Source organism: Hoplias malabaricus, chromosome 1 (assembly GCF_029633855.1).
Source record: "Hoplias malabaricus isolate fHopMal1 chromosome 1, fHopMal1.hap1, whole genome shotgun sequence".
Lineage (NCBI taxonomy): Eukaryota > Metazoa > Chordata > Actinopteri > Characiformes > Erythrinidae > Hoplias > Hoplias malabaricus.
Genome location: NC_089800.1, coordinates 30424027 through 30446402, shown reverse-complemented (window position 1 = coordinate 30446402; position 22376 = coordinate 30424027). Strand labels below are relative to the sequence as shown.

Here is a 22376-nt window from a genome sequence, read left to right as displayed (position 1 = left end):
ATGTGTTTGTGTGTGTGAGCAAATGAAAAATAAACCAATGTATCTCAACTGTAACCAATGTATAAAATCTATTCCGACCTTGCAAACAACGTATACGTGATTAGATATTACAACAAGCAAAAAAAAAAAAACAATACTCATAAACATCTTAAGTAGAAACTATTTTTGTTTTACTGTGGCCAGGTATTTCCTCTTTTTTTTTGTATTTCTCTTGTATGTGTATCAGAAAATTTGTTAAAGTCTTCACTACACAGGTAGACAAGCCTTAGGTGCCTATGTTATGAGTGTCTCCTATTAGTCTCGGTCTGTTGCTCTCTCTCTCTGCTGCACTGATTTCAACTCGAAATAAACAATGAATCAATACAGTAGCGCTCTTAGCCACAATGCTAATCCAAGCCAAGACCCTCATAGGCCTGCTAGTCACAAGCTAACAACTGAACCAAATATATATTTTTTAATATACTGTATACACTTATACCTCATATACCTTTTGTTCTGTTTTGTTTCTCTTTCAATTTATCATAAGCATTTTGAATGTATTTAAATATGAACATTTAGCTATCTTAATAGCAAGCACTATCTAAACTCACTTTTCCTTCACAAATTTCTCCTGTTCATGGTGACAGCACCTGTCTGTTCTGCTGAGTTGCACAAAACAGTCTGTCTTTGTTATTTTTCAGTTTGTTTACATTTTTTAATTCAATTCCTTTTTATTATGAATCTGTGTTATTAAACCCTTGTGTGTGGCGCTTGGCTAAACTGCAAATGCAATCCAGTGAGAAGCAAATTTTTATATTAATTTACAAGTGTATTAGGCTATGATACATACAAAATTGGTTTGTCATATTTCCACTCCTTGTGCTCACAATGTCCTAAAACTTTTGAACTTATATTTCTGCAAACCACACTAAATCAAAAATTAAACTACAGTCACTTCATTTAATCAGCACATAAGAGTGTATGGGGTTGTGTAAAGTCCGGGTTCAAAGTTATAAAACATTAAATATACAGCACCTGTAGAGTACATCAACACATCTTTCAAACCTACTACATTTAGTTTGGTAAGACATTCTCTACTTGATTTTTATTGAATGTATATGAGTAATTATTAGTATTGTGACATATTCAGGTCAGAATTCACCCCTATCATATTTTATGTCTTTGTGGTATTTTGTTCTCCCTGTCCCATTTAGACTTACTCGTGTCTCCTTTGGCCACATCCCACACGTGAGCTGTTTCTGGTCATGTGACCCAGTTCACAGGTGAGCCCTGTTACACTGCCCTTATAAAGGATGGCTTGGTTCTGTTTGCTGCTCATTGTAGCCTTTGCCTCTGTTTTATGGTTAATGTTATTATAAAACTTTGTTTGCTTCCAACTTTTTTGCCTCAAGTTCCTAGCATAACAATCCATATGACATATGAATCTAGAAAACATTTGTAGTGTACAGAGACTCATCTGAAACACATCCTACAACCTTAAGTTTGGAAAATTATGCCTTAATTTCATATTAATTAGGGTGACCAGATCTGAGATGATGAAAAAGAGAACTCGGAGGTTGGGTGGGGGGCGAGGTGATGAGCACTCGCCCCTCAATGCCGTTGTATGCTTAGCTGAACCTGTGTGTGCTTTTAGGTCCTTTACACCTTTATTTGCTGCACATGGGAAAACATGGGAATTTCTTTTTTAATTCTTCCGAGAACTTACATTTACGTTTCGGCATAGCTGCTCGTGATGAGGGTAGGTACATGAGCTTTGCCTGACATAGACAAGGACTACTGACGTGCAGACTGACCAATTAAATGTTTACAGAGAAGGTTATCGACCAATAACGGTAACTCTACAGTCAGACCAATCTGAATACAAAGATTTTAGGCTCCTTCACCACTCCCCCTTCTCACTCAAGCGAACCTATCGGAGTAGGGGAGGGCGGGACTAGTTTGTGAATGAAACGCTTCTCGAAGTTCTACGTAAGCGCTTGAAAAACAAAATCCTGGACCTTTGTGAAATTCCGCCCGGACATTTTTTAAGTCTAAAAAAGAGGACACGTCCGGGTAAAAGAGGACGTCTGGTCACCCTATAGTAATACATTTTTATATTAAATAAATTCCTACTGGGACACATACAGATTAAAAAGCACTTTTAGTGTATAAAGAATTATAAAAATTAGTCTGGTAAAATATGCCAAGATAAGTTGGATGTAGACAAATTCTTTGTCATAAATTACTAGTGCGCAATACCTGAAAAATATACAGATTTATTACCAGTTGTAGTGTAAATGTGCATACACAATACGTCGCCTTCTCAGAGCACGCTTCCCTCCTGTTGCCCCGCTCCTGCGTCAAAGCGATCCAAAATGAAGAGTGGAGAAATAAAGAGCATCAGCGTAGAAAAGTGGAATGTAATTAAAAACAGAAGCAATGTAGTTTGCAATATTGTATGATGTAAGACCAATAACAACATTTGACTCCATAAATATAACAATAACCTCAAATGTGCCTCAGCAAGTTTTACATCAGCAATTTCAGAAAAAGGTTCCTAACTTGATATATTTATCTGAATACTGACAGGGAAAAGGGAAGTGTGTAACCCCATTCACACCTGGTCACTTAATGCGTCTTGAGTATAAGGATTATATCTGGATAAGTGACGTGCAGATTTGCATATTCCGTACCACACAGTACGGATCAGATTTTAATCAGAGTAACCAGAGACGCATTTGACTACCAAGTGTAAACACTTATGGTTAAAATCGTATCATGATAAAATCCAGATACTATCACATGAAATGACCAGGTGTAAACAGGGTCAACACACTGATTTATTCGTGTGTGTGTTTTGCCTATGCTGGTAAAAGAGAGAGTACATGATTTAAAATATACCTTTATAAACTTTTCTGTGCAGGGAAATAGCTTGTCTGCCCACCTTTGACATTTGGAGAGTGGCCACTTTACTGGAAACACCCACCTGGTACATTTTAGAAAGTGGCCAATTTACTGGAAACACCAAAGATTACCGCAGACTTGACAGGAAAATGGGTGAATAGAGCATGTGTTGTTCTTCCTCACTCAACATTCATGGCTGAACTGCCCATGGGAACTGTGTGGCAGCTTGCTGCTCTGGCTGTGTGTGTGTGTTAAAACTGTTTACAGAGTGTTCTCTGCCATGGAAAAGTTCATTTCAGAGACTCAATTTCCTCAAGGGTATTAATAAAGTTAAAATTCTACTTTTTTATATCCTTTCGACAGGCATACTGCATTTAACCATGAACTTAAACAAGACACTCAACATGCTCCAGGATTAATAAGTGTGCTTTTAAACAGAGGATACTGTACGAAATTACAGTATGGTGTTACGACCCAGTCTAGGGTTGAGCCGTAACAGAATGAGGAATGGGTTGAAATTAATATATATGAAGGGAATAACTGTAACAGAGATGTAAATGGTGAAACAAAAAGGACACAAACGGAAACACAGAATGAATAATGAATAGAATATATATTGTAAATGTGATATGTACAATGAAACCAAACACCAGTGAACTTCAGGCTGGCCTTTAGCCGACAAAAACAACAAACAAACACCCCTCCTAACTGACCCACAAACAGCTCTAACTTACCTAAGTGTAAACAAAAGGAAACAAAAGACAACACCTTACCTTCCTCCCTGTCTATACACAAAAACACACACAAAACCCACTCCCAAAACAAACGGCAGCCAACCCTACTCTGGTGAAATATATACACAAAATTTACAAAAGATAGATCTAGCATCAGTGTTCAAAAGGGCAAAAACAAACTCGTAGTCGAAATTGGAATGGATCAAAGTCAAAACCAGGCAAACAGAATTCAATATACACAATACAAATCACAGCACAAAACAAAGCTTCCTAACATCGTACACAGACACGTATTTATGACTCCCGCCGAGATGACGTAGACGAAGTGATGACAGACAACACATGGACTGGATGGTGGACTGGATGGTGGACCGGACTCTGGACGGTGAACAAATACACGAACTGGAACATGGAATGGAACAGATTGCAGAACCTATACATTTACAGAGATAGTGAGAGAGAAAAAACACACACATACACAGCGCAGCGTAACAATGGACCCAACTGTGACAGGCTTACCTCAATGCAAACAACAATATTAATATCATAATAAATGTTCCAAACCAGCGTGTCTTCTTAGAGTTAGGGTTACCATTTAACATATTTAGCATATGAACAGGCAAAGCAGGAAGGGCCACAACAGCTCTCTGTGGGACCAGAAGTCCTTATCGATACCAAAGGAAGTTCATTACTGAGTAATCAACAACCACCACAGACAAAGGGAACTAGTCTAAACATGAAGGTGACAGAACTCATTTTCCACTGAGTTAAAACTTGAGTGGTATTTGCACATAGACTGTATTCAGACACAACTGACATCACATCCTTCAGGAGGAGCTTAGGGGAAGGCGGTATTGTCAAATCTATATATGCTGTGTTTTTCTACTACTCAATGTTTAGTCCAGCTCCGCTGAATCCAAGTACATCATTGTATCTTGCAACTGCTTGCTGTAATAAAGGTTTTCCGTTTTTCATCAATTTTGAGAGACGTCCAATTTTTCCCACAACACACACAAACATTTAAACACTCCCTACAGAGAACAGTGTAGTGTGGTGTAATGGGTAGTTCTAATCTTACTGAGGTCACCATTAACCATGGCTGATACAGGCCTCAGGTCTAACACAGTTATGTGCAGCGGATGGATCGAAATAGTGGCCTCTCTAGGGTTGCGTACAACTGTGAGGAACCTAATTAGAGTTTAAAGTGGACATATTCTCCCCTACTCCACAAGGGGACATAGTTCTGAGGTCCTAGTGAAACGTGGGTAACATGCTTTGATCAAAATACCACAAGGATCAATCACCACAGCCACATTATACCCCAGAGCCGTGATTGGACAGACACGGCAAGGGGGTGGGGAAATTCTGAAGTCGCTTGGTGTCAGAAGTGGAGCAGACTTGTTGGTCCTGTGTTCTCTGACTTAGTCAACACACAGAAAATTGACTGGGTGGTCTTGCTTCACAGTGTGTGGGATGGTGGGCTCCAGAAACCCACATAATATGTGCTCTTTCAATTCAATGTGCCTGACATTTAATTAACATATGAGCCTATCTCCATTCCTAGAGCCAAGTTTGGGCTAGAAGGGTATAAAGTCCCCCAGCATTCTGCTGTGGAGCAGTGGACCTGAATGCGCTTCCCTGATGAAGCTTATTCTAATATCTTTGGGATGAGTTGGCACAGTGTTTGTGATCAGTACTAATCACCCAGCATCAGCACCTGACCTCGCAGATGCCCTCATGAGTGGTCTCGAATCTGACTGTAGTAATGAGGACGGTGCAGTGTGAGCGTGTGACTGAGCTTCTGTCCGTCATTCTGTGATGATGCAGTGTGACGGAGGATTTAAAGCAAGGTTGTGGGCGTGATGCTGAGTAACTGCCGGATAAACAGCAGCGTCAGGATGAAGGGGAGATTAAGGAGGATTTGTGAGGAGAGCTACACTGCCATTACGACAGGAAGCTGCTCTAAATATGGAAGAGGATTCACGTCATGTTTCCATTAAGGCTCTGAAACTGCAGAGTCATTCCGGCCGGAGGACAGAGGCAAAGCGGACAAGAAATACCAACACTCTGATACTTTTTATGACCCATGGTCACAAGGATTTGCACAAAAAACAACAAAGATACAGTTCAGTGGTCTAAACACTGACCCCATCAAGTGATTGCTGTTCAATCCCAGGTGATGGACAAGAGAGTATTATTGGCCTCACTCTCTAGATACTAATAGAAGTGCTGGGTCAATCTGAAGTGTCTCTGAAGAAGCATTTGTTCGTCTCCACCCTCCTGAGGTTGCTGGCACTGTGTGGGATCAGGGAAACTACATAGTGTGAAATCTATTAATAAATATCATCCATTTTATATTCATACACAGATCTGTCAAAACTAAGTGGGTGGCACGGTGTTGCAGCAGGTGGTGTCTCGGTCAAACAGCTCCAAGGACCTGGAGGTTGTAGGTTCAAGTTTTGCTCCAGGTGACTCTCTATGAGGAGTTTGGTGTGTTCTTCACGTGTCTGCGTGGGTTTCCTCCGGGTGCTCCGGTTTGCTTCCATGGTCCAAAAAAACATGCTGATAGGTGGATTGGTGACTCAATTGGAGTGTGTGAGTGAATGTGTCAGTGTGTGCCACCTTGTGAAGGACTGATGCCCCCTCCAGTGTCTGTTTCTACTTTGCACCCAGTGATTCTGGGTAAGCTCCGGACCCACCAGCCAAAAACATCCAGCTGACAACGTCCTGTGTCCACTGATGAAGGACTAGAGGACCAACACACACTGTGCAGCAACAGATGAGCTACTGTCTCTGACTTTACATCTACAAGGTGGACCAACGAGATAGGAGTGTCTAACAGAGTGGACACAGGTATGGAAGCAAATCTGTGTCATCAGACTGAAATATTACCACCTTTGAATTTGTAGCACTTTATTTTTTTGCACTGAATTTATGCATCGAAATATAATTGCTCTTGAATAGAACTTGTTAATTTTCAAGAACACGTTTTCACTGTTATTATTCAAGGTTAATAAATTCAGATAAAAAATTCAAACAATATATTTCGAAGTTGCTCAAATTCGGTAGACGAAATTCAGATATATATAACTGTATATTGTGTCTTTAGTGAGCCTTTGAGATTTTTGAGACACTTTGAAAATAAAGAGATAATATCCGTGGAAGGAAGCTAAACGTGTAGTATTTCCACGGTGTGGAAGTTGTTCGAATTTTGCCATCTAGCAGCGACAGAATGCAACTAGTGCAGCATTTAAGGTGAAAGAGAAAATCCAAACAAATCGATTGCTCATCTTTTGTGTCCCAGATGTGTATCTGAATTTTTTGTAACTCATATTTTGGTATCTGAATCTCGTCTACCGAATTTGAGCAACTTCGAAATATATTGTTTGAATTTTTTAACTGAATTTATTAACCTTGAATTATAACAGTGAAAACGTGTTCTTGAAAATTTAGTTCTATTCAAGAGCAATTATATTCTGATGCATAATTTCAGTGCAAAAAAAATTCAGTGCTACAAATTCAAAGGTGGTAATATTTCAAAGTCTGATGAGACAGATTTGCTTCCATACACAGGGTTTAAAAACTGCTGTGTCTGATCCATTTGTACCAGTGCAACACACATGTAACATGTCAGTGCTGAGAATGATCCTCAAACAAATCAAACTGGCTCTGTGGGGGTCCTGAGCATTGAAAAACAGGGTGAAATAAAGCTAACCAAGGTTGGAGAGCAACAGATGGAGTACAGTCTGTAACTGTAGAACTACAAAGAGTTATTTTTGAAAAAATGGAGGAGTGTTAGAGTAGAGTCGTATTAGACACCCATCTTGATTAAAAGTTCTCTGGAAATTAAGTCAGTCAGTTTTAAGCTCCAGTGACCTGCTCTCACTCCTGCTCCATGCATCACAGATTAATTTAGCTTTAAAGACTAAGTGAATAGTCTAGGGCCTCTCTTCAGGACACTCTTAATTAATTGGAGTCCTGACTGACCCCAGTCTACTAGGATCTGCCATGGCCTGGATGTCTCACGTGTGCGGAAGGAGCCTGGATTAGGATTAACATTGGCTTTATGAATGGCCGTGCCAGCAGCCGCTTAATTTCTGGTATGTGTTTTTTTTTGTTTTGTTTTGTTTTGTTTTTTAAATTGTTTTCAGACTGAGAAATCTGAGCAAATCAGCTCCTATCAGAGAAATATTTAAAAAGGACCCAATAAAAAACACTTTTTCAGAACAAATACGAGGTAAAAAGTTTGAATCTGTTGCCCACCAACCCACACACTGTGAAACAAGACCACCTAGTCAGGTTTGTGCTGCCTAAGTCAGAAAGCACAGGCCAAAAATGAGCCATTTTTATACTGCTCCGATCAAGATGTCAAGTGCAGAGATTTAGCATTGCCCCGCCCTTATCTGAGTCTGTCCAATCACAGTGCTAGACCCGCATTTATGTGAGAGCACAGACTAGGTTAAACGCAGCAAATCAGGCATGAGCTGGAGTTTTTAAAGTGTCCATTCACGGTCAACTCTGTTAGACACTCCTACGTTGTTGGTCCACCCTGTAGATGTAAAGTCAGAGACAGCAGCTCATCTGTCGCTGCACAGGGTGTGTTGGTCGTCCTCTAGTCCTTCATCAGTGACACAGGATGCTGTCGGTTGGATGTTTTTGGTCGGTGGACTATTCTCAGTCCAGCAGTGACACAGAGGGGTTTAAAAACTCCAGCAGCTCTGCTGTGTCTGATCCACTCGCACCAGCACAACACACACTAAGACACCACCATGACGTCAGTGTCACTGCAGCTTTGAGAATGATCCACCACTCAAATCATACCTGTTCCGTTGGGGGGGAGGGGTGTTCTGATCATGACAGGGGGCCAAACTATGTATGGACTACAGTCTGTAATTATAGAACTACACACGAGCAGTGTGGTCACTGGAGCTGACAGAGTAAATGGTAAGTGCAGACGCAAAGAGGTCATAATTATATCTGATCAGAGTCGACTCATATGCATGTGCTCCAGACAATTCCCCTGCACCAGTTTGTTTGTACGTTACTGAAGCAAAGAGCATGTCTTGTTCCACTGAAAATTTTATTACATTTGAAAGATCAAGTCCTCATTTTTCTTTCTTTTTTTTTTAAACAGTTAAACAGGACCCAGCTTGAGAGGAGAACCCTATAAACAAAACCAGACTGAGTCAGAAGCTCAGAGACAAGGCCTGTGTTAAAAATTAACTGAAGAATTTAAGTTCCTCAGCAAAAATACATACAGTACAAAGTGGAAGACTGAAATGTTAGCACGTCCATGTCACATTTGTCCTCCTCATTATAAAAATCATATAAAAAGGCAATCATAAAAAGATACCTCCTTATAAAGCCACACTACAAAGAGTCTGCTGAAGAAGGACAATATTTAAGTTCTCATACAGCAATCTAGTATACTCTCTATTTTCCTGTAAAGATTAAGACCTTTTAACCAGTGTCAGGAATGCTCTACCAACTGTGTTATCCATCAGGTTTAAAACAGCAAGCTACTTAGAGTACATTGATAGCTAATATTGCAGTTGCATTGAAATCTTGTTGGTTTTGATGCAGTTTCAACCTCAAGCCCACTTCATATAATTCACATTCTTAAAACAAAAGAATAGGGGTGGGGGAAAATAATAATACACAAATATCTACAACTCAAATATATTATGCAATATGCAAAAGGCTTAAAATGTTGCTTTCGGCAACCATGTGTGATCCCCTCACTCAGTGCTAATGTCCACAAAAGCTCCACAGGCAACAAAACAGTGCTTAAAATTAAATAAAATAAAAAGGACTACGCCATGAAGCCGTCAGCTGAAATAGAAAAAGGCAGAGCTCCTCTCCTCCTCACTCTTCCAATAGAGCCTCTGCGCAGGGGCTCCACTCGTTTGTTTCAGGGTCATACACCTCCATGGTGTTCAAAAAGTCATTTCCATCAAAGCCCCCGACAGCACACACCACCCCGCTTACTACGGCCACTCCTGCATTACTGCGCGCCGTCGTCATGCTTCCCAGCAGCCTCCACTCGTTTCTGGCCGGGTCATAGACCTCAACGCAGCTCAGAGCATGAGATCCATCAAATCCTCCAACAACAAACAGCTTCCCTGTGGGTAAACAACACCTCCAGTCAGCAGGAGCCATCAATGCAGTATAAGTTTTGTTACTTTTTAGCTATGCTGCATGTCCTCCAGAAGTACTTTAAAGTAACACTTGGTATTGCTGCTCCTGGGCTCCACCTACTGTTGCAGAGTATTATTCACTTTTACAGCACCTTTTTTTCTTAAAAAAAAAAACAAAAAAAAAAAAAACAGGAAAGTGGGGAGTTCCTACCCTCCTCCAAAAGTTACATAGTGCAGTTTCTGCTGTGCTGAGTCCAGAGTAGCAAAGACAGAGACTCTATTCTCCCTATAACAGCTCAGTGAAGTGTCAGTGATTTCAAAGCTGTAATTTTAAGGTTGTAAATATACTTCCTAGAGTTGCTTTAAGCTGTATTGCTCCCATGGGTATCAGATGGCTTAGCTGCCCTATGCCAAGAGTCAGTTTGAGGAATATATGGAACAGTGGTTAAATTCCACTTTCAATAGCTGTGGGATGTGCTAGATTTATAAATATATGGATAACTGTTAAAAGAGTAGATGTTAAAGTTTCAGCCATGTATTTTATGGGTAGGATATTCTTTATATTGACAAATATTTCCCCACTGCTTATTTTCACACTGCTGCTGAAGCAACACTACTGAATTTTATTACTCTGGGGGAGAATGCAAACTGTCCGACCTTTCATATCAGCTGACATATGCTCATGCTAGGACCATGGGCAGTGATGGGGCAGAGGGGGCTTTCCTGCCCAGTCATGAGGGAAGCCAGCTGTCTTCAGACAGTTAAGGCATTAACTGGAATCTAGAGTGCTGTACCAGTCAGGAGCCCCAGTTAAAGATATTATAAAACTGGTTTGAGGGGTGCATCTATTACTAACGGGGGATTTAATCACACAACTGATCCAGAAAGTGTTTCCTGCTGATCTCTCACCCTCATGCACAGCTACTCCTGCCCCCCTGCGAGCCACATTCATGGGGGACACCAAGGTCCAGGTGTTGTTCTCAGGGTTATAGCGCTCCACAGAGTTCAGGCAGTTCCATGATTCAGCTCCACCGATCACATACATAAAACCATCCAGCTCACACACGGCTGCCTGGTGCCTCCCTGACAGCGAGCAAGCGAAAGAAGAGGGGAAAAAAGGATATACTTAAGTGAAAATATAAACAAGTAAAAAAGTTATAACCTCAAATTTTAAAACCATAACAGCATCTAGCTTTCATTCAATATTTTTCTACTAAAATGTTTGCAAATAATACATCTGGTTTTGGTAAAAATGGCAGGAAGTGTTCAGGATGTTTCTTCTTTATTCAATAACAATTTGTTTAAAATGGGGACATATTTTAACTTGTTTATAAAGAGGTATAATACGTCTATGGTCTATACAAAACAAGTTCATGAAGGTCTTTGCACAAAATCACTCTCCCATAAAGAGATCTCACAAACTCTATTCTTGCCACTTTCAGCCCCTTTCAGAAGGAGCCGTTTAAGGGCGCTGTCACTTTTATGCAAATAAGCTGTTGCTAGCCATTCCCCATCTGTCAACTGACTCACAGAACATGGGTAGATGGGGTTTTTATAGTAGCAGTAGAGACCCAAGTGGAAATTTAAAAAAATATATACACAAAGTGGGTTTTGCATAATATGTCTCCTTTAAACAAACAAATTATTGCAGAAATCTTTCCTGTGATAACAGGTATTAAAATAAAATATATACAAGTTCTATCCCGTTTATATGTTCAGACACCTGTTTAAACAAACAAACAAACAACAAAAAAAAATCTGTAATTAATGCTGTAGAATATAAAGGCAAATTAATTGCTCGTGTGTTTGGTCCAGTGTGGTCCATTACAGACTTACGGATGTTAAGAGACGCGCAACTGGTCCAAACTTTCGTCACCGGATCGAACGAGTCGCAGTTCTTCAGCCCCTTCTGACCACAGGGGTCAGACCCTCCAACCACAAACAGTCGGTTGTTTAAAGAGCACACACCTAGAGCACAGATTTACAGACAGAGGATAATTATTCTCTAACAATTTGATAACAGGAGCTTGAACTGTTCTGAACAGAAGGCAATGGATAGGGGTTTACGTGTAGCACAAAGAATTATTGGGATCACACTCTCTAGTATAGAGTCCCTGCACTAATGCTTGCAGGGCATTAGAATCTCCTTGCAAATTAGTGTTTGTCTCCTTATGTTCAGGTAGATGATATATGTAAATATTTGTAATAGTCTTTACCCTAGTGCAGATATTTTTTTTTTTCTTTTTAAATGTGGGGCTTGCGATGTATTTTATGTATTTTTATGTGAACAGCTTCACATCTTGAAATTCCAGTTTATGTAGTCCAAAAACTGACGATATCAATAATAAAATTAAAATTAACAGCTGTTGTTTAGACTTCATAAAATTTCTGGAGCTGTGTGACTGCGACACTAAGTTTTATATCATATAAGTTTATTATTAATATTTTTACAGCTTTTTCAGTCATTTTAGAATCATTTGCATTTTCCTTCAGGATCAATAAAGTGTTATGTTCCCTATGGCCCTGTGCATCCTTCTGGACAGATCTATATTTGATTTGTATTACCTTACTCATTTATCTGCAACAATACTGTTCAAGTATATAAGCTCAGCTGAACATGCAGAGCATGGTTAAGAGTGAAACAGGACATCCTCATTAATAATCTTAAGAGGTTTTGAAGTATAGGAATCCTCAGACTGTATAAAATGTACCTGCATTGCAGCGGTTAGTTCTGAGCTCAGGAACTCTCGACCATTCATCTGCTTGTGGATCGTACATCTCTCCACAGCTCAGCTCGTCTGAGTGACCATTAGAGCCACCCATTACATACAGCTTTCCCTGAGAAAAACAAAAAAGTGTCCAGTTCAGTTATACATACAGAAAAATAACATACAGCTCTCTAAATAACAAACAGGGCAGAGGAACAGGCCTGACCATCAGAACCGCCATCTGGAAACGAGCACGAGGTGTTTTCATCGGAGCAATGAAAGTCCAGCAATCTTTTTTTGGATCGTAACACTCAACAGTCCTCAAGCACTCCTCCCTGTTGTAGCCACCTAGCCAAAAAACACCAGTAATTCTGTTAAAACTGGTCATTATCATTAACTTTCAAGGACCTGGAGTCTTTGTCCACATTTAAATCCCTCCAATTTCTACTAAAACAAAGCACATGCTGCTTGTTGAATAAATCTGTGCATGTTGTAATCACAGCACCATCTCTGGCATGGTCCCCTAAAGGGGTATCCTTTCAGTAGTCCAACGACTGGTAGACATATTTCTAGTGTGTAAACCTGGCCACAGTCAGTAGTCTGCAAGCTGCATTCAAAGGGAGCATCTCTAGAGGAGCCCAACTCCTTTTATACAGCATGTCTTTTTACAAAACAGAAGTCTTTTTTAACCTCGAACAACTCACAAGGGGTCATTTGTTCTGTTTTTGTTTTCACTTTCTGTCTGTAAAAGCTACTTTGAGAAACAATCAGGATTTTAAAAGCAATACACAAATTTGATTGTACTCGTTACCTGCAGCAATGAGTTTCCCTTCCAGTTCAGCAGTGCCAAGTCCAGAGCGAGCATAGTGCATGGGTCTCAGCAGCCGGTCACCGAGCTGCTCCGGGGAAGCATCCAGACTGCGGCTCTTCTGCAGACACGGTGAATTGGACGGAGAACTGTGAGGACTGCTGCGGCCGTGAAGAGAAATCACACACAAAACACCCCTCAGCACGGCCAGACACAGGTAGGTACTGTCTGTAATGCAGCACAGACACACAACCACTCATTTATTAAACAGCTGGTTAAACAAAAGTAAAATAAAACAAATATAATGAAAAGATTCAATAATTTAAGAAAATGGTATATTTACAGCTTTTTAGATTTCAAGTGTCTGATTTATCTGCTGTTAGGGAAATGTTCAGTTGAATTTGCTAATTAAGTGACAGACAGGAAATCACAGCAAAAAATTAATCATCTCAGCTTTAATACCAGCTAATGAGGAGTGAAGCCTGATAGTTATCAGAGCTGAACATATTAAGACTAAATTGTGGACATCCCTGATATGTCAGGTGCCGAGAATCTGGTTGGGAAAGTCAAAAACTGTTGACAAAATAACAGAAAGGACAGCAGAGTGAAGATAGTGAAGGACACTCACTGTTTGTTTTTTCTGAGGCGATGTACTTCCACTCGTGTTTGTTGGGCTGGCCGTTGGGGCTGGAGGAAGAGGAGGAGGACGCTGTGCTCATCTGTTTCTGCACGCTCTCACGAGGAGCTTTTTTCTGCAAAATCAAAACAGGCCAGCTGCAAACAAATGCCACCTCAACATAATATCTCACCATCAACATTTTACTCAACCAGGAAAGAAAACCCACAATGATAGTAAAAACATTGTGTAAAAATGGATTCTTGGCCAGAATACTTTTCGTGCTACTGGGGCACAAACTGGATTGTATGTTTAAAACAGCAGAGGCACAGCAAACGATACAGATAATGTTTTTTTCTCCAAAGGGCAGCAACGTGGTTCTGGTAAAAGTTCAGTTTTCAAATTTGGTCATTAGCTTGAACAAAACTAATCTTTGGCTGTGTCTGAAACAGGAGGCAGCAACCTCAACACCTGGCTCATGAGTCAGTGCCTCAGAAGGCAGCATTTTTTACATGATGATTCCTATAAACCAATCATATACGAGAAATGTTTCAAAAGGCAGCAATGGGCCACACCACTGCCAGGATACTGACACACAAGTTTTGCTATCCAGAATAATTACAAGCTTGGAGATATCGGTGCAAAATGCAGGCAGTATTTTACTAAATCTCAGCTCAGACAATTTAGTGCCTTGCTTCCTCAGGGCACTGCCTCAGTAGACAGCATTTAGGACACAGCCACTATCTGCTATTTACAAAAATACTATGGCTACATGCCACTGCTAGTCACTTACAGTGATTGATTAAACCTGCTATGGAGGCATATAATTATGTTGACAATGAAGAGAACAAAACAGTTTAAATAAAAGTGAGACGACAAAATTTGAAAGGAATTCCTTGGGGCTCATTCATTTTATTAATGCAATCACACCACAATTTTTAATGTAAGTCATTAAAAATAAACCTCTAAGCCTTACACTCGTTCCTGTACCTGTATAAACTGGATGTGTTCGTCCTCTGAGCCAGAGGCATCTGCTTCATCGACTGCTCCCCCATCATGCAGTTTGTGATCTGCTGAATAATACAGTGTTTGCACCTGCAATAATACAATAACAAAAATTATTGCATGGCAATTTTCTTAAAAAAAAAAAATACACACAGAAACAATGACCTGAAAGATAACTGAGGCTGGAAAGAATTAAACATATTCATAACACCGTATGTTGCATGGAAGAGCAAGTGCACTCAGATAAACTTGTCAGTTGAAGAACACCAAAGTCTCCTCTTAGTAGGTGCATTTGGGCACATAGGCTTTCCTCACAGTTAAAAGAACATAAATCCAGCACATTTTAAACAGACAATAAAGAGTACCTCAGCAAATAGAAATCTACATAAACTGAACACAGTAAAATGGCCCAGCTTTGAACATCACTATTTAAATGGTGAGGGAAAAATAAATAAATCAACCACAGGGGGCACTTTTGACTTCTTATGGCTTTTCCACTGCATAGTACCTACACAATTCAGCTCTACTCACTTTTTGGTACCTGGTTGGTATCCAACTACTACATCTCCCCCTGAAACGTAGCTGGTGAAGGGAACAGCAGACCCAGTAAACCACAACAACATTGGCAGTAACATTAAGCGTTGTTTACTCCTCGTGTATTGGCGTGTTGTTGTTATTGTTTGGGACTGAACACAGCTCTGTCATCAGTTCAGACAGATCAGTAGAGTTTGTTCCTTCCTTGTTGCAGCATCCGGCTCTCGCTGGATTCTTTCGTCGGCCACTGATCCAAGGAATGTTTGAACCTCTAAAAGACCACAGTGTAATTTTACAAGCTGCCGTTGAGTCTGATAAAAACAAACGTGATCTCTGCTGTAGCTGGAGATTTTAAAGATGGTGAGTTGTGCTGGATGTCTGCATTGCGTGGCATAGAGTGACAGCTCTCTCTGGGCTGTCAATGCTCTGCAAGGTTTACACGCCACTGTTTAGTCCCTACTCGGCTCCCTCTGAACCACGAGAGAACAGGGACTTTTTAAAAGAAAAAAGAAGAAACAGCTTCCAGTACCAGGACCAAATTTACTCCATGGAGAAGCCAAAAATGTAAAGTAGAGTAGAATAGAGAAGGTTCCATACAGTGGAAAATGGTCAAATCCTTCCCATCTTCATCTAAACCTGCATGGTTTGTCCCTCTCCTGTGGAGGTTACTGGCATCATCCAGGTGGATACTGCATGTTTCTGATAATTGAGGCAAATCTCTGAAGTCCCAAATAACATAATATGATTTGGGGCCTAGAAAAGCTATAGAAATAACTATTATCATCACAACTAATTTTAAACAATAGATCCTATATTACTGTGTATTTCTATGGGACAGGATTCATGTTCCTTTAACTCTGAAAAGGCCAGTGTGCCACAACATCGGTTTGTTTCCAGTCAACACTGTTGCTGGCTTGACTGTCTTTACAAAAGTGGGTCGTTTGGTAGGTAGAAAAGAGCTGGGGAATATCGATACTGACCTCGTCCATTAGTTTGTCTAGCTGATCTCCACTCTCCCACAAACTGCGCTGAACCCAGCTTATCACCTTAGAGTAGAGCTTTCCATTCCCTGGCAAGTTCAGGTTCTCTTCTAGCATCACCTCCAGCTAGGGAAAAAATTATGAGGAGAATAAACAAAAAACACTAGGAACATCAGGTTCTAGACTTGAAGCCTTTCCCCCAAACTCACTTTAAGACGAGGAAGTTTGAGGAAGTCATCTTTCATTGAAATCTCCAGCAGATGTTCCTGGATATAGCCATCGATTTTCCCCAGCAGCCGTCCATCGTTCATGCCGCTGGCAAAGTTACGATACGCAATGGCACTCTGGCAGTCCATCTTTGACAACAGATAATCTCCACAGATCTGCAGAGATAAAGAAACAGATGGAGAAAGCTGTTATATCCTCAGGTTCAGTCAGAAAACAAACCCTTGCTACACATTAAATAACTAGTGTAACGCACCTGCTTCACTCGCTCCATTTTTAGCTTTTTTGCAGCAGAATAAACATCACGTACTAGATCTCGCTCAGCCTTGAGCCTGTGAATGGAGACAACAAGGGATTGGTTCTGCTTTCAGGTACATTTGTTTTCACATCAAATGGTACTATATGTCTGACATATATTTACACTCCAATATTTTTAGTTTTTCTATTTTTCCAATAGAGTATTAGCTGGACTCAAGAATATAGGTACATGCAACATTTATTAATGGGACACAATGCTGTTCTCATTGCAGTATATAATAAAGGGAAGAAAAATGTATGGTTTTATATATCCTCAAAAAGCTTTTGAGTACAGTTTTCACAAAATAAATTCCACTTTAAGGCTAGAGATGAACCACTTCTTCTCCATTTGTGCATTCAGTTCACTTCCAGAGACAATCCTGATTTATACCACAGTAACAAAACTGAACTAAACCATGGACAAAAACAAGATTTCAAGATGAACTGCTTCCCAAATGAGGTGTATTCCTGACAGGTACTCACTGTGCAGTGTAAGCATAGTTGAGTAGAATTTCTACAGCTTCTGGGTTCAGGTCGTCAAACTTCACCAGAGAAACTCCACCCTGAACCTCTGCCTCACTGTTGAACACCTCAAACAGGAATGGACTGCAGCAGGCCAGGACCGCCCGGTGGGCCATCAACTCATGACCACACACCTGATAAACAATAAACAAGTGAGTCATGACTATACACCAAGCTTCTGTTCATTATTTTAGAATACCTTTATCTGCACTCATCTGATCAGAAACACATTCCATATAAATGTACCTTGTGCTTTTAAAACGACTCAGTGAAAGTCATCTGTTAATGCACAACATCATTATTGGAAAAGGATCACCATAAGACCACCACCAAGCAGATATTGTTTAGTAGGCAGACAGTGCACAGCAGTCATAGCAGCATGTGGCACTGTTCTGAGTATTATGCGTGGCATGATTCCTGTTTTTTTTTTTTAAACATTCTGAGCACTTACTGGACACTTTAGGTTTCAAAATGTGGGGCAGGAATCAAACAGGGAAGGTGAGAGGTGAAACATCGCAAAAAAAAAATTTAACTAATTACTGAAATATATAATTGAGAAATGCAGTTTTATTTAATTTTTATAACAAAGTCAACCAACAAACTTACAGAAGCAGGTTATAGTATTTGGCCTGAATAATGAAAATTATTATTATTATTATTATTATTATTATTCTAGCAAGTTGATGGGCTCTTTTTACCCAAGCTCATGTTTACCATCCCTAGCTTTACCCTTTATTTTTAACCCAGTGACCACCGTCCTCCTTCATATCCCTGGTCTGAAACACTCTCATGGAGGTTAATCTCCATAGTTTAATTTTACTTTCACTTGGCCATTGTTACCTGAATTCTAACATCACAGAACTGGCCACTCTTCCGAAGTGCATTCATCTTCGCCACCGTGGAGTCCAGAAAGCTCTCATCCTCGAACACCAAACAGCCGTTAGGAATCATTTTGATGTTTCTGTGACGAAAGAGAAAGAAGCTGTATCTAAAATAAATGACTAAATAAAATGAAAGACAGCACAAACAAACTGTTCTTTAGTATCTATTACTTACCGTGTACTTACTGAAGAGAATGGTGTACAGTTGCTTATGAAGGCACAGTGAGAAGGGTTTCTCAGAAAGTGCAGAAGAGTGACACCAGTACCAGTCTTCACAGTTAAAGAAAACAGCCTTCTGAATTTTGATTCCACAACATCATCTAAAAATAAAAGCAACAAGACATGTCATATGTATATGCTACCACTCTTATGGATATGCAACAATTAAAGTTTTACATTCTCAAACATCAAGAACACGATGGACAGAGTCCTGCTAAAAAAAATAACGCTCACTGGGTGGATGTTTCACAGTGTGTGGGTTGGTGGACTCCAGATATACACAAATTCGAACATGCTCTGAACATGCCCCCCACCTCCCCCAAATAACATAATAGTAATATTTAAAAAAGGAACCATTTCATTTTTTGCATTCGTTTTGGAAACTGTGCATGGTTAGAAAAGACTCTTAGATTAATCAAATTCTAACATTCCACAGCGAAGGAGCAGCTGTTTTTCTCCTCCCTGATCGCCAAAATCAAGCTTCACACAATCAAGCCCAGCAACCTGCTGGAGAACCCTCATTTCAGCAGCTTGTGTCTGCAGTCTCATTCTTTGTCATTACCCAATGCTCATGACTGTATGTGAGAGTGGGGATGAAGACTGACAGGTAAATTGACAGTTTTGCTATACAGCTCAGCTCCTTTTTTACTACTTCAGTACAGTAATGCAGTCTGTAATGCAGTCGCCGCACCAAGCCTACAGACACCTTCACAATCTCTCTTCCTATCACTCCTTTACATGAAGTGTGTCCTTGCCCTTAACTTGAAGTGAAAACTGACATTGGCTTCCATGCTTGCTCAGATTCATATGGAGCACAATTCAAGTATGAATTCCCAAATCTTTTCCTTCAAAGCATAACGTTTGCCTCTTCTAAAGTGTCTTTCAGCTTTGAAGGAGACGCAAAGATCTATTGTTATATTTAAACTTAATAACTTAAATTTGTGAGCAGTCTCTGAGAGGACCAGTTTAGCTAACTAAACGTGGCTAATAATCTTCTCAGGAGACACCTTTCATTTTATTGCTCCATACAGTTGTTTGAAAGGTAATAAGTAAATGTTACATTTGTCTATAATGTTAATCCAGAGCATCTTATCTTTCTGTATTTCATAAATATACATTTGCACCAACATTGGCAGATATGTCCACAATACCGGCTATTGGCCCAAAAATTCCCATATGGGTGTATGCCTATCATTTAGACATGCCAAATGATACTAAATTTCCCTTCCAGTCTAATAACAAGGTTAGATTAATTATTGTCCACTTACCGGCAGAAATGACTCCATGTACATAAACTGTATTAAAATGTAAACACCAGTTATTCCCAAGGCACAGATGATTTCCAAACAGGGCAAAAGCTCACTGTTGCTCACTGAAGCAGCACAAACCGAGCTGGGTTCATTCACTAATTCAGGAGCTGAGGCTGAAAGCCTGCGTCACCAATTCTGCACGCGATTGGAGGCGTGAGGATCCAGGTCAATTGGTTTATGGATTTAACCCAGAGGACAGAATTAACTAGATGGCTACCTGTGTCTCTAGATCACATCCTGCAAGAACACTTAATTCAAAACTAAAAATAACAAAAAAAAAAAAAAACCCTTCTAGATTAGATTCTTTAATCAAACAAATAATAATTAACTCTTTACTAATTATCAATTTAATCAGAGTGGGTTTGGTTAATATGTTCCTATGTTTCTATATGTTCTAGAGAAACTCAGAGTCAGAATAGCTGACAGTGTTAGTGAATGGATCCAGATATCCAACTCTGTAAGCTGCTCACAGAAAGATATGAGACGAAATGTTTATGGAAAAATCAGTTTTGAGTTGCAGTTTTGCCCTAAAAATGTTCATGCCGTGTTCCTGTTACTTTCACTGTACAGATTTCAATGTTTCTCCACCACTTCACAAAAAACTCACCCTACTGAATTATGCAGAATATTTGGAAAAATCAGTGAAATTCCTATTTAACTTATATTTTGGGAAGCACATATTTATTCTGTCAGTGCTCTATATTCTCTGTTAAATGTTTTCAAAAAGACTGCATTGGTTTACATGGCCATTACTCTCTACTGTATTTGTGCTTAAAAAGAGAAAAGTATTTAATCTAATAATCTAAATCTTACTCACCTCTCCCCATTTCTCATCACATTCTTAATTTCCTGCCATCCATTTCCTACTTAGTACAGGATTAAGGAAGTAAATGTAATTTACTAAAGCAGAACTTTACAACAAACTCCAGCCAGACCTCCACAGAGAGTGGACACTCCACAGCACTGCTGTGTCTCATCCACTCATACCAGAACAACACACACTAACACCACCACCACCACCACGTCAGTGTCACTGAGAATGATACACCACCAAATCGTACCTGCTCTGTGGGGGTCCTGACTGACCATTGAAGAACAGGGGAAAGGGGGTCAAAATCTGTACACCTACAAAGTCCTCCTGTAGGGTCAGTGAATCTAGAATATTGGAGTGTAACTTTTCTGCCAAATTACAAATAAAGTTTTCAACATTTGTTGAAATCCTACATTTTAAATGACAGAAACTACATAAACAAGTATTTAATTTGCTTGGAGTGAGAATTAGGACACAAAAACACTCCACCTCCCAAAAAGCTAACTTTAAGAAAAATAAAATGATCTGATTTAAATAGAAACTGACATTAAAAAGGCGCGAAATAAACGTCTGTACTGTAATTTCTAACGTAAACAGTGTAACCAACCGACAGCCGCAATTTAGAGAAATTCAGACAACAATTCCATATTCAGTTATTAACCATTAATTAACCATAACCTGCAAAATAACACCCATCCTAATTAACTAATTTTTCGTTCTACCTTAACCGATGCAGTATTTAAGGTGGAACGGAAATGTTCTAATATAAAACTAAGTTCGTAACCAGACAAGATTTGAGCATAATTAACACATTTAATGTCTTAAAAAGTCTTTTCTGTTGTGAGGACTGACTACAACTAACGACATATGTTATCCCATGTTTACTTAAAAGCTGACAGTTGACGTCTGTTAACATTAAGAGAAAACCGAGGTTAATATTTTAAATAAAGCTTTAACGTTTAACGTCTTACCTGGTATCTCTGACAATATGAAGCGGCAAACATAGTTTAATTATCCCACATTAAATTAAATTTAAAGACAGGGAGCCAAATATCCAAAATCCAGAACGACCGACCCAACCTTCATCAGCTGTGGGCGCGAAATGAGGAGCAGCCCGCGTTTAACGAAGCGGGAGAAAGGGGGGAGGAGCTAAGGGTATGTGTCAAACTGCGCTCACTACACTTCGTAGTGCACTTCTCTCAGAACAGTGGCTATAGTGCCCTGCGCAACAGTCTGGGTTTAATTAAAAGATATTTCCGATATTTTTCATCATTAATTCATTGCCTGTAAGCGCTTACCTAGTTCAGGGTCGCGGTGGGTCCGGAACCTCCCCGGAATCACTGTGTGCAAGGCAGGAACAGCGGCGCCAGTCCTTCACAGGGCGACACACCCACACTTTTTTGACATTTTTGAGTCGCTAATCCACCTACCAACGTGTGTTTTTGGACCCGGAGGAAACCCACGCGGACACGGGGAGAACACACCAAACTCCTCACAGACAGTCACCCGGACAGGGACTTGAACCCACTTAGTCACAACAAACAGGGTATCACTCCATCGCAGGGCATTGCATCCACAACCTGAGGATGATGTCACACACCCACTCAGTCAATCCACCTACCAACGTGTGTTTGGATGTGGGAGAACATTTCCACACCTGGAGGAAAGCCACACAGACAAAGGGAGAACACACCACAATCCTCACA

The 22376-nt window shown here is 40.0% G+C and overlaps 1 protein-coding gene across 2 annotated transcripts; it reads right to left on the bottom strand.

Moving 5' to 3' along the window:
* Window positions 1-8688: 8688 nt before the first annotated feature.
* LOC136702625 (influenza virus NS1A-binding protein homolog B-like) lies at window positions 8689-21762 on the bottom strand. Of its 2 annotated transcripts, none has more exons than XM_066677774.1 (15): window positions 21642-21762; window positions 18506-18650; window positions 18290-18410; window positions 17411-17583; window positions 16887-16962; window positions 16615-16788; window positions 16406-16531; window positions 14877-14981; window positions 13899-14022; window positions 13274-13498; window positions 12689-12810; window positions 12466-12592; window positions 11591-11722; window positions 10664-10837; window positions 8689-9739 (listed from the first exon to the last, which is right to left on the bottom strand). In XM_066677774.1, exons 3-15 carry the CDS (start codon window positions 18398-18400, stop codon window positions 9483-9485), a joined length of 1926 nt encoding a protein of 641 aa, XP_066533871.1. In that variant the 5' UTR covers window positions 18401-18410; window positions 18506-18650; window positions 21642-21762; the 3' UTR covers window positions 8689-9482. The 2 variants fall into 2 exon arrangements, with proteins under 2 accessions (XP_066533871.1, XP_066533878.1); XM_066677781.1 differs by having other exon boundaries at window positions 18517-18650.
* Between the last annotated feature and the right edge of the window lie 614 nt (window positions 21763-22376).